The 11,946-nt window shown below is 42.8% G+C and overlaps 8 protein-coding genes across 8 annotated transcripts; 5 read left to right on the top strand and 3 right to left on the bottom strand. All coding sequences in view use genetic code 12, as the record gives it.

Annotated features, from left to right (window-relative positions):
• Positions 1–796: 796 nt before the first annotated feature.
• On the top strand, positions 797–2,605 carry EXO70 (GTP-Rho binding exocyst subunit; the record flags this gene model as incomplete). The annotated part of the gene is made up of 1 exon (XM_001485826.1): positions 797–2,605. The coding sequence occupies one exon, from the start codon at positions 797–799 to the stop codon at positions 2,603–2,605; it is 1,809 nt and encodes a 602-aa protein (XP_001485876.2).
• A 975-nt stretch (positions 2,606–3,580) lies between these two features.
• CUP9 (transcription factor CUP9) lies at positions 3,581–4,225 on the top strand (the record flags this gene model as incomplete). Its single annotated transcript, XM_001485825.1, has 1 exon — positions 3,581–4,225. The coding sequence occupies one exon, from the start codon at positions 3,581–3,583 to the stop codon at positions 4,223–4,225; it is 645 nt and encodes a 214-aa protein (XP_001485875.2).
• Positions 4,226–4,891: 666 nt separating this feature from the next.
• Positions 4,892–6,130, top strand: PGUG_01545 (uncharacterized protein; the record flags this gene model as incomplete). The annotated part of the gene is made up of 1 exon (XM_001485824.1): positions 4,892–6,130. One exon carries the CDS (start codon positions 4,892–4,894, stop codon positions 6,128–6,130), a length of 1,239 nt encoding a protein of 412 aa, XP_001485874.2.
• A 39-nt stretch (positions 6,131–6,169) lies between these two features.
• On the top strand, positions 6,170–6,511 carry PGUG_01544 (glutaredoxin; the record flags this gene model as incomplete). The annotated part of the gene is made up of 1 exon (XM_001485823.1): positions 6,170–6,511. The coding sequence occupies one exon, from the start codon at positions 6,170–6,172 to the stop codon at positions 6,509–6,511; it is 342 nt and encodes a 113-aa protein (XP_001485873.1).
• Positions 6,512–6,765: 254 nt separating this feature from the next.
• PGUG_01543 (uncharacterized protein) lies at positions 6,766–7,968 on the bottom strand (the record flags this gene model as incomplete). The annotated part of the gene is made up of 1 exon (XM_001485822.1): positions 6,766–7,968. One exon carries the CDS (start codon positions 7,966–7,968, stop codon positions 6,766–6,768), a length of 1,203 nt encoding a protein of 400 aa, XP_001485872.2.
• Positions 7,969–8,474: 506 nt separating this feature from the next.
• PGUG_01542 (tubulin-binding prefolding complex subunit) lies at positions 8,475–8,867 on the top strand (the record flags this gene model as incomplete). The annotated part of the gene is made up of 1 exon (XM_001485821.1): positions 8,475–8,867. One exon carries the CDS (start codon positions 8,475–8,477, stop codon positions 8,865–8,867), a length of 393 nt encoding a protein of 130 aa, XP_001485871.1.
• A 92-nt stretch (positions 8,868–8,959) lies between these two features.
• PGUG_01541 (uncharacterized protein) lies at positions 8,960–10,414 on the bottom strand (the record flags this gene model as incomplete). Its single annotated transcript, XM_001485820.1, has 1 exon — positions 8,960–10,414. The coding sequence occupies one exon, from the start codon at positions 10,412–10,414 to the stop codon at positions 8,960–8,962; it is 1,455 nt and encodes a 484-aa protein (XP_001485870.2).
• Positions 10,415–10,509: 95 nt separating this feature from the next.
• Positions 10,510–11,943, bottom strand: CGT1 (mRNA guanylyltransferase; the record flags this gene model as incomplete). The annotated part of the gene is made up of 1 exon (XM_001485819.1): positions 10,510–11,943. The coding sequence occupies one exon, from the start codon at positions 11,941–11,943 to the stop codon at positions 10,510–10,512; it is 1,434 nt and encodes a 477-aa protein (XP_001485869.2).
• Between the last annotated feature and the right edge of the window lie 3 nt (positions 11,944–11,946).

The raw sequence follows: 11,946 nt of genomic DNA, 5'->3' as shown, positions 1-11,946 counted from the left end.
TCTACTCCAGTCGAGTGTTTTGAACATACCACCAAAGTACCGTCTTCGAGGCCAGAAATAAGAATAATACATCCATTTTCCTTCAATGTCACTTCGTACGGTCCTGAAGTTTTCTTTAAACTTTCATATTTTGTAGCTGGAACTTCATCCACATTGAAGAATTTGTCGTAACCACGAACTATGATCTTCTCGTTTAACGTAAAAAGCCCTCGGGCATGACAGGGAAGTTTTCGTGATTTATAGACCCATTCGTTAATGATCCAACTGGTGATCAAACCAGCGCTATGATTGATTTCAACTTTCCTTCCTGTCTTCTTGGACTCTGTAAGTTGTCTCATGTTCTCTACAAAGGAGGAAAGCTCCTCGGGAGTATTAGTTGTAGTTTCCATGGGATCAAACATGATGAGTTGAGATTATTCGCACTGAAATATGAGATGAGGTGAGTCAAAGATCAAAGCCTAAAAGAGTTGGTTTATGAGTCATTTTGGTCAATTGAAAAATACGAAATTCAGTTCACAAAAACGAATCTGAACACCAATTTAAACACGAATCTGAACACTAGTCGAATCTATAATGACGGGTCGTTGCTGCAATAGAGAAGTACGACCAGTGAGTCAATTACGAAAATTAAGTCAATTGATTTACACTACCCTCTTCTACGCTCCTCACTCTCTATACACTAATTCACTCCTACGCTACTACACTCCCCACTTCCTTATTTTTTTTAAGTCTACAATTCTTCTCACCTTTCTCACTGATTTTCTCATTTCGCATTTTCGTTTTCATCTGTTTTCTTATGGTTGACGTAGACGAGGCCGATGTGGCCGTGCTCAACCAAAACCTTACTAAATCCAAGGAGCTCTTCGCGTCCATCTCCCGCTCCCTTAGAACAATCTCCGATAAGTCTTCAACAGCATCTACAAAAATCAAACCGATTTTGAAAGATGTCAATCAACTCACTCGCAGTCGAGATCAAATCGATAATGACCTTTCTATTCTTTCAGACGTGCTGAACTACGCTGCCCAGACGGCAAAGCTCGAGGGGGTGCTCTCCAACTCCATTGAGGTCATTGGAGTCAAGCGTTATATCGATACACTTGCACAATCCAAATTGCTTCTCAAAGAAATGAAGCTGAAAATTAAAAGATTTCGAGGTATTTTGATGAATTTTGAGACGCTTATCGACAAGCTGGACTTGAATCTCGAAAACTACTTTCAACGTATCCTAAATCCTCCTAAAGTGGAGGATATTTGTGTGGTATTTTCCTACTTTTACCTGCAATCTACGTTTGAACAAGACACTATCAACAAGCTTTACATTCGCAGTAGAAGCACCAACTTGGTCCAACTCGTCAAGCCGTTGGAGCAGGCTACGAAACCAGTCAAGAGAAACTCGCGGATCCCTTATGAAAAGGGAACAAATGGAATCAATCGCTACAATAACGAATTGATCGAACTGATCAAACTAGAAATTGCACTTGCTGCTGAAATTAACCAAAATATAGCCATCGACCACCACAAGATTGTGTCCAGTATAGTTGCCAGAGTGGTGAATGATAGCTACACTTCGGTGGTGGATACACTCAATGAATTTGTTAGTTCTCAAGGCGTTTTGGACAATGATATAATGCTTCTTGAAGTGATTGAAAACTTGGATCATTTTTCCAAATTCATGGTGGCTAGTAACTTGTCACCTGCAACCATGGATAGGTTCAATGATGCTTATGGGAGACTCACTCAAAGCAGTCGTAACATTTTTGGAGAGTTGATGAAATGGGTGGATGCTCGAGTCACCAGCGTTGAAAAATATAACGACAAAACCATAGCGGAAATCACAGTGGAAATCATCCTGAGGGTCCGCCGAGTCCTGGAATATCCTCTGTCTTTACTTGATTTGATTCAAGGTATTAATTTGGGTTCATGGCTCACCGGGTTGAAATTCGTGCTGGTATACACTTCTGTGGTTTCAAATAATGGGGTAATCGATGATAGTCCGGAAACCTTGTTATCATCATACTTTAGTGATATTATTGACTGTGTGATGATTAACATTGAAATTGGTTTGCGATCTGACGATTCTAAGAAGAGCACTCAAGGGTATTTGCTCATAAAGAATTTGGTTCTTATAGAAACCATCATCAACCGGTCGCACCAGCTATTTGACACTCTTTCAACCATTGGAATGGATCGACTTGCTCGTTTGAAAAATCGATTTCTCAAACTTTTTTTGGACGATTGGAATTACGCTTCGTACATTATTATTCGAGACATGACAAACATAACCACCACAAATGCCATAGCCCACGGAGCAATGCTGCCTCGAAGCTCGAGCCTGGGACTTTCAAGCAAAGAAAAAGAACAAGTCAAGGAATTGTTTCGTAAATTCAATGAATCATTTGAAGAAGCGCTTCAAAATTACGAGAAATTCAATATTTCCGATCCAAACCTTCGCAATTACCTTTCAAATGAAATCAAGAAATTGACTGTCAATGCCTACTTTAAACTCTACGAGAAATACGGTACATCAGATTTCACTAAAAATCGATCCAAGTACATCAAATGGGATAAACATCAATTCGAGCAGGTATTGAATGAAAGACTCTGACGGCCTGCATACAGAGTTCGTATATCCCTATTTACACGTACCACGTCATCCCATCTTGCTTGGCGTCAGAGATTTACCCCAACAACCGCACATGCATGACTCGCGCCATGGCTTGAAAATACCCTTGCTCTTCTCGGCGTGGTATTAGCCATCTGCAGGAGAGACTATCGTGAAAAATTATGGTGCATGCATGTTTCGGCGTGCATCGAGGACGTTCTGTGAAAAATTGACACTGCCCGCAAACGGTTTTTGTGTAACTTCGCTAAAGCCGATGAAATGAGCTGACAATCGGTGACGATCACCACCACTGAAAAGGGACCACAAAAAAAGCTGTACACCTTCAATACTTCTTCAGACAATAGTGCCCTAATTGTTCACAATCTCGTTCACAATCTTGACGTGATTCCGCTTAAACGCCAACGGCGTCATGCACAGGCGCAGTACTGTTACGCTTCGCGGGCTGCCCGCAGGTCTGGGCTCGGCGAAAATAATAGGAGTACACCCGCACACCAGTAGTTAAGGGGGGCCCTGTTTACAAGCCCTGTTCGTAAATAGAGCAGTGTAGATGAATGCAGCGATATGCAAGGTCGTGCATTTGACATCTTGGCATCCCGGATTTGGACTTAGTCTATACCGGCTAGAGAAATGGCGTGATAAAACGAGAGTGTATATCATAGACTTCTTGGCAATGAATAGTTTGTCTGGTTGTGAGTTTACTTCGTAAAGCGTCAAGTTGCGTCCCCTCGCAACTTTATCAGGTCTATCACAGGCCTGCTTAAGTCATTTCAAAAATGTGCCAAGCATGCATGCATATTCAGCCGCGGGCTCACAACCTATTCTTGGGTGGGTGAGATCTTGCAGCGATCGGGCTTATATATTAAGGGTTTTCCGCCCCTACTTTATTTATTGTCGAAACCAGTGAAATATCGCGACGAATTATTTATTTAAAACTACAGCTGGTCTGCTAGTTACAATATGGAACATAAAGTATCATTACCACCCATCTCGGATATCTTGAGGTCTCCTCTGGCAGGCCTTAATCCTCCTCCTCCTCCACCAATTTTACGGCCGCCACTCACCCATCGTTCGTTCACCCATGCTTATCCCTTGAGCCCCTATCAAATGCAATACCAACGCCAAGCCCCAGCTTACCATTATTCTGTGCAAACGCCACAACGGTACATGCCTTACCGAACCAATTCGCTGTCACATATTCCAACCACTCCATCATCATCCACACAAAATAACAATCTTCCACCGTCACCATCATCTATACCCTCGGTATCTCCACGGCTGCTGTGCTGGAAGCTTCCACTGCCCACATACGAGCTGAAATCCACTGCAGGCATCGGTGGAAGTACGCCACGTAGGGGTAGTAATGCCGACCACCTTAGCATGATCCCAGGAGCCAAGCGTAAGACTCGCAATAACCTTCCCAAAGAAACCACATTCATTCTACTCAAGTGGCTTAACGAGCACTTGCATCACAACTCGTTTGAAAAGAATCATCTCATGGCGGCTACAGGGCTAAATCAGCAGCAATTGTCAAACTGGTTCATTAATGCGCGCCGGCGTAAAATTAAATTATTGAAAGAACAACGGCCCGTAGAGGAAGCATAATCATTATGTCACGCTTTTTTTTTTTTTTTGTAGCATGCTGGCATCCTGCACACTTGTTGATGTGCGATGTCATATTAGTGCGCGCATAGATCGGCGAATGAGGGGTCGACGTATATGTCATATTTTTTACCGCAAATATATCGAGACATTTAGTTCGTAATGCAGCGCACCTGACAGGAAAAAAACTTACGAAAACGTGGTACCAAATTATTTTTGTTATACCAATATTTTTAACTACCAAGAACTAATTACGTCACCTGACAGGTGCCGTTTCTTGGTAGGCCTTGGTCCTTGGCACCCAGCGTTCGCAACCGAAGACTTTGCTGTCCCCCACACAAAAATCATTCGTTGCGCCTTTCGCAAACGCACAATGCATGCAGGCGGTGGTGTCACGGTCGTGCGCGGGCAGCAGGGTGCGAACCGTTATCGTAGATCTGCGCCATGCAGATGCGAGATAACAAAGAGATATGATCCAATGCAATGCGTTTGTGATCGCAAACATTCACGTTCGCAAATGATCTTCTTTTGCATGCCTTCCTTCACTTCATTTTCTTTTATTTTTCTCTCATTTTTCTCATACTTTCCCCTTTGTTTATATTGCTCATTTTTAACTATTTGGTTTCGCTTACCTAAGCGCTACATTCTCGCGTATTTGTTTTCTTCACCATGTCCTCTGGTGACTGCTTGGTTGCAGTGGCTGATTCCGTGCTAAATTCCATTGACAAGCTTAACAAAGTTGAATATAACCGCAAGGGACGTAAATACAAGTTTGTGAACAAAACTTTTCAGCGGGTTAGGGAGGAAGATAAACATCTTATTATTTTTCCAGAACAGCCCGAATTGCATTTAGGAGCGGTTTCGGCGTATTCTATATTATCTACAATCAATGACGGTACCATTCTCGAGCTGTACCCGGACTTTTGTCGTGCTATCGTTGGCACGGCAGATTTGCTCGAAACAAAAGGTTCGTGTGAAGTTGGCGATTCTTCAGTGATTCATTATCGTAATTCTCAATTTGATGTTGAGGAATATAAACAAGGAGCTTTTGAACTCTTGGAGCTGGTGCTGGATGAGCATCGTACCATGGGCCTTAATCTTATGCTTTGTGCCAAACTCAACTTTCTTCATACTGACCATCATATTGGAGTCAAAGTGGAAAGTTACTACATGAAATATTTCCTCGTGGAATACTTTGGTGAGGAAGCATTGACGTCACCCGATATACTCGTTGCTTTGAAGAGTTTTGTCCATTGGGGACACATTGGTGGCTTTTTGTATCGGCTCGAAGTTCCAAATATTCTGTTACTGCCACAGTTAAAGACCCTGTTTGACACCCTTCCCGATCCGGTGCCAGAACTCAAAGAAAGCGTTCATGACCGGTATCCTTCTGGTACGTCCAAATACTCGCTTATTAGAAAAGCCATTGATACCATTGCAGATTATCAGTATTCGAGTTTAATTCCTTATCCTCAGGAACCGCAATTCGATTTGCAATGGCTTTACCAGCTATGCCATGATATCGAGCTGGACCCTATCAGGTACCATCTTCGTTCCGCCTCAAAAAGTTTGTGTGAAGAGCCCGTTCTGTTGAACGCAATTGCCAGTAAATACACCCACAACGTCAAGGCACTTTTGGAATTTGTTTCGCTTGTCATTAATACATTCGAAGACACTGGTGGAGAATACTTATTACAAAATAGTAAGATTCCCACGCTTACACCCCAGCTTATCGAGGGTCACAAGACACTCTACCAAGAATTCGAACAAATCAGTACCAGCATACAAGAGTACGAAGCAAAAGATTGGGAACCAGACGAAATCGTTCTTCGTTTGTCCTGTCCAGAACACTCGCTTGTGGATGCAGTCCTGGCTATGAGGCAACGATTTAGCGACGATTACGAGTAGGTCGTGTGGCTGAAGATTGCGTAAAAAACTGATTCACTAATGTTAGGGTACTTGCTTTCCTGGTTCAAAAGTGAACCATCATCTCCTGAAGTCATCAGCAAGGTCCAAAGTTTGATCAATGCAAACAAAATTGTGGTTTTTTCAAAATCTTACTGTCCATATTGCTCACAAACCAAGCAATTGTTGAACCAAGTTGGAGCCAGTGACGTGAACATTATTGAGTTGAACAATGTTTCTGATGGAGCTGCTATGCAAAATGCATTGCAAGAGATTACCGGACAAAGAACTGTACCCAACACTTTTATAAACCAAAAACATATTGGAGGAAACAGTGAATTGCAGCAGTTGCACCGTGCAAACAAACTTGTGCCAATGTTGTAGACAAAACCAGGTTTAGATTCAAGATATAGGTTTATTTAATCGCTATTCAGCTTGTGCTCAACCTAGATTTGAGTTCTGTGTATACATATTAAAGTACAATTTCTAGTTTTAATTGATTTCTCAACTTCAATTCTTATTACTTGGTACTACCTCTCCGTTCTACTTCTCGGTTCTACTTCTTGGTTCTACCTCACCATTCTACTTCTACTTCCTCTTGAATAAGTATTCTCTGGTTATGCCTTATATTGCTGCCTTCAGAACCACGTCACTTTGTTGTTGTTCTCCCATATGAGTTCACCATCACATAACTTCTGGTGGTCGCTGGGCTCGTGCAAAAGCATTGCGCTTCTTGATGGGTTATCGATGCCAGTTTTAGCCTGGTACTTTGCTTGTAATTTCGCCCTAACCTCTTCACTCGTATCACTGTCCCAAACGACAATCTTGACGAATCCACTGGTTGCTGTATCATTTTCTTGGTTTTGCTTTTCAAGTAATATCTTAAGGTGGGTCAATAATCTCAAGGTGTAAATGTCGACATCGTAACCTGGTTCCACATGGACTTTAATAACTGTCACTGTGTTCGATGGATTTCCATCTGCAGCGGTGCTCCAGTCGTATGTCCACACAATGAACCCTACCAAGGTACTGGCTTCTGTGATTTTGAGTCCGAAGACTTTTGGAGTTATAGAGTGAAATTTTTCAACTAGTTCTTCGTAAGAAGCAGCTTCGAAGTCAATGGCTGGTTTCTGGTGAAAAAGATGGTACGCAATGTACTTGGCACGCAAGTGGAACCAGTCAACGTAGTCCAGGGTGATGTTGGGCGATATTCTTGTCTTGTGATCCTTTTCGACATCGTTGATGATTCGCTCTTCGTATCGTTGACGATAAAGTTCAAAGTAAGGTTTGAACTCGTGGTAGCCAAGAAGCGTAATCGTATCACTGGATGATATGGAAGTGGTAAGTGTGGAAGAAACGGGAATATGGCACAATGGAACACTGAAAGAAATGAACCCATTGCGATTATAATATTCACCAACTTCAGAGTACAAGAATGTAAAACCAGAAGAACCCATAATACTCGTTTTGGCTTGTTTCATCAACTTGTCCACCATGATTCGAGCAAGCCCCTGGCCTCGATATTGTGGGTAAGTAAAAACACCTCCAATGGCTCCACATTCCACTGGTTGTTTTTCAGCTTTGGTTCCATTAAAAACAAACTTTGTGGCGTCTCTCACCAAGAGCTCAATGGATGCAAGTTTGTTGTTGTTTGTCGAGTCTTCAAGCACGAAAACCATCAATTTTTTAACGGCTTTTGATTTTGCAAGCACAACTTCTCTAGTTATATACTGTTGTAAACTGAGCACACCACGCCAAGAAGCACCATTCTGGCTACGTGTGAAATCAAGAAGATCTCTATCGGTGATGTGAACAAGATTATAATTGTCAGGAAGTGTCATTAGGAACAGATTGTGGATTTGAGGGGTCTATAAATGCGTGGCCGTTTGCAACCGAAATAGAACTTCTCGCTCGGAGATGCAGTTAAGGGTTTGCCGGTGGTCTGAAAACGGCAATTTTGGCGACTGGCTTAGGGTGCGCGCCAATACACGGCACTAGACGGCTGCAAATTGCAGGGTTTATCAGAGTCAAAAAGAAAGGGAGTGTGGAGTATTACATGTAGAGTGTTCTATCAGGGGATTGCCTAAAGTATTGGCTTGAAAATTCAAGTTATTTTTGGATCTTTCATTTGAAGTTGTGGTATTAGTTGTCGTATTCTTGTCAGCATCGTGGAACTGAAGTATTAAAAATGAGTGTGATCTGGTCGCAGTTCTGAGCAGTATGTGGTAGTTTAAGTCCCTATCTTTTCTTTCAATTTCGATTTCAGTTTAATTCATGAGGGTTCAACTCGCTTCGTCGGTCCTGCACACTCTCGTATTTTCTCAAACCGCTATACAGCAGTATCGACATGGAGTTACTACCCCAAGGTCAAAAGAACACCGCCACCGAGGTCTCGTGGGAGGACCAGCAACGTATAAACAAGTTTTCGTCGCTCATAAATAAAAAAGATGATTTACAAGACACATTGAAAAATTACACCGTCGAGAAGGAATATCTTGATGATCTCGGATTGGAAATTGAAATGCTTGACGAAGAAGAAAAGATCCAATACAAAATTGGCGAAGCATTTTTCTTTCTCTCTGCAGACCAAGCAACCCTCAAAATCGAGAAGCAAGACGAAGAATTGGCAAGCAAAATATCCAAGACTGAAGAAACCATTGACGAGATCGATGAACAATTGGCGTCGTTAAAAAAGCAACTCTACGCCAAATTTGGGTCCAATATCAATTTGGAGCGATAACCGATACAATCTCGTTTGCATTATCTACTAGATTTGATATCATTGCAGAATCGAATCATGCAAATCATTTTACTAACTCTTAGACTACATAGTCAATCAAAGTGAAATCCATGGTCCTCGAGCACTTTGTCATTGACTAGGCACCCAGGGTACACCGCTTCCAATTCTTCGTAGTTGGCGGCTAGTTTTCCTGTGGATGTTCTATACTTGACATATGCTTCCTTTATACGTTTCATAGATGCTCGCACTCTTGTCTGGTGCTTGTCCCAAACCATTGGTTTGAGTCCAATGCCTGTAGACTCTATATTTTGTAGCACCTGAGCATTGAGACTATTGCAATACTTTACATCTTCTGGGAATTTCAAATCGTGAAATTCTTTTCCTGGACCTTTAAGTTCAAGTCTTTGCTGTTCCCATTCTGCCATTTTCTCTCTAGACGGAATTTGCAATTTCCCAGACCATACTTTGGCAAGCCAACATGCTTGTGACTCGGATGTTCTTGCTGGAAGTACAAACTTGGGAAGTCCCAAAACCGCCAAGTTGGGAAAGTTATACAAGATAATGTGTTGGTATGTTCCATGTACCATCTGTCCATCGGTGATCAATGGTGTAGAAGACTGGTCAAATTCTTTCAAGAAAGGAAACGATTTGAGGTAGCCTGTAGCAAATATGATGTTATCAACGTTTTCAGTTTTGGTTCCATCCACAAAAACCACAGTTTTTGAAAACGAATCAAAATGGTGGATGTCGGGGTTTTCAATAATTTTTGTACTTGGACTGACTGGCAGTGGGTTATCGGACCGCCTTGACTTGTAAATGTTCTTCTGCAAGCCCTCAGCTAGCTGGTAGCAGATATCTGCAGCAGATGCTGAGTTCCCCACAACGACAATATTTCCTTCAACCTTGGCAAATTGAGCACATGATTTGAATGTCTTGACATGACTGATAGAGTAAGGGAAACGAGAGTTCCACTCGTCCATGCCTGGCTTTGTAGGAAGGTATGGAACATCATAGTTGCCCACAGCTATTGCAATTGCGTCAAAATACTCAACCTCATCTCTCACCTTCTCACCTTCAACTTGGCCTCCCAAAGTCTCTTGACAAACCAAACGAGATACCACTTTCCATTTATCGATACTTCTTGTCACCAGCACCACTATTGTTTCCAATTGAGTCACCAGCCGTATTTCTTCGGCGTATTTTTGCATATATTCGTTGACATCAGATCGATGCGGAAAGATGGGAAGAGAATCTGGAAATTGTAAACTTCCATAAGTCATCACATCTTTGGGGACGTTTGTATCCAAGTGTTCGTATGCGGGAGTGGGCCATATAATGTTATCGTTGTCCAAAATTGGTTTCACAAAATATGGTTTTTCACTGGGAGTTGGTACAATATCGGTTTCACCACGGTAGTTCCAAAGACCCCCGAACTGGGATCTCCTCACAAACACCTTGATTCTGAAGCACCTTTCTCTAAGTAGAGCCTTGGCCATAGCAGCGCCCGAGGGACCAGCCCCTATAACTGCAATTGACTTTGGAATCATGAAAATGAATCATGGAAAGAGAGCAAAAAAGTGCGCGAACACCATAAATATAATACATAGAGCTTATTTTCGATAAAATACATGCCGGGACCATACTAGTCCTCGTCGCTATCTTCGTAGGTTGGAATGTCCGGAAGATGATCTCGTTGCTGGTCGTTGTCGTTTTCTTGTTCGTTTTCAATTGGTCGTTCACCAACTTTGGGACGTTTCGATGGCTGCGACGGCTGATGTTCATGTTCACGTTTCACATGTCCCAGGCCTGCTGGTGGTTTTTTGGCCTGCTGCGCACGATCCCTGGCCCGTGTTTTCCATGCATTTGAAATTTCTGGGCATGCCTTGATGAGCTCCTGTTCTGACACTCCATCTTGAATACTATGTATAACCTTCTCTACCACCGAGAAATGGTTCCCGTTGCTCTTGTCGTTTCTGAACCGAAGCATCTCCCACACCCCTGCTGGCTCCTTCAACCGGCGACACTCGACAATTCTGCCCTGGAGAGGCTGGTTGAGTTGTTTTAATCGTTCCCAATCTTCGTCGTCGAGTTGGAGTTTGGCAAAGTCTTCGTACTCTCGTCCTCCTTTCCAAACCTTGAGTAGTATCGTATCGGGCTTGCTGTCGTAGTCAGTATACGTGGAATCGGGGTCTCGAGGGTCCATATCGGGGTCTTGGTACTTGTTGAAGACTAATTCCATCTTATAATCAACGGTATTTTCTTCCGCCGGTTTCCACTTAAGGAGGGTCTGATCGGTGCCGAAAACATACGGTGTTTCCGCACACGTGAAGATGAGCCCATCGGACTCATGGAACAATTGCTCTTTTTTAGCCAATACCTCATCGGCATGGTATGACGAAGTCATGAGTTTGAAACTCACTTTGAAGGGAAAATCGGGAGCATTCACTAGGTCGGGGTTTTTGAGCTTGAAGTTGTCGAATGGCTTCATAACATGCTCGGTAATGTAGCCGAGTCGGGTGGATAATGTTCTCTTGGTAATGTCCTTTCCATTGATAGCCAAGGCATCAAAAATACAGTAGCGCAAAAATGGTTCCGAGACGTTTTTTGTTTCCATCACCAACTCGCCGTCCAACAATGTTCCATGGTGGAAAGACTTGCCATGCTCCTCGTTGTTGAGAGGGAAATGAATCTTGGGTATATAGTAATAGTCGTTTTCTCTGGTGATCAAAAACACCCCTTCTCCTCGCTCAGGATGGTTGATTATGAAGAGTAGGCACCGGAGCCCATCGGACTTCTCACAAACAAAATAATCTTTTCTCATTAGCGTTTCTTTCAAATGGTACCTTTCGAACGACACCGGTTGAGATCCTGGAAACGAGGCATTTTTGCGTCCCAACAAATCTGCAACCATCAACCGGAGTTCCTGTGCTTCTTCGCGTTCCAAAACCGGGCCAGGGATCGCCGGCGAGTCGCTTTCCTCGAGTTTTATCATGTTGGTGTTGAGAAAACAATGTCGCGATGTGTTGAGAATTAAGTTGCAAGCGCGACACCAGACAGTGTGCGAACATAGGGCCATTGG

The sequence above is a fragment of the Meyerozyma guilliermondii genome, genomic scaffold (assembly GCF_000149425.1).
Source record: "Meyerozyma guilliermondii ATCC 6260 scaffold_2 genomic scaffold, whole genome shotgun sequence".
NCBI lineage: Eukaryota > Fungi > Ascomycota > Pichiomycetes > Serinales > Debaryomycetaceae > Meyerozyma > Meyerozyma guilliermondii.
Note: the sequence above shows the minus strand (reverse complement) of the source record. Positions and strands in the feature narration are given on the sequence as shown.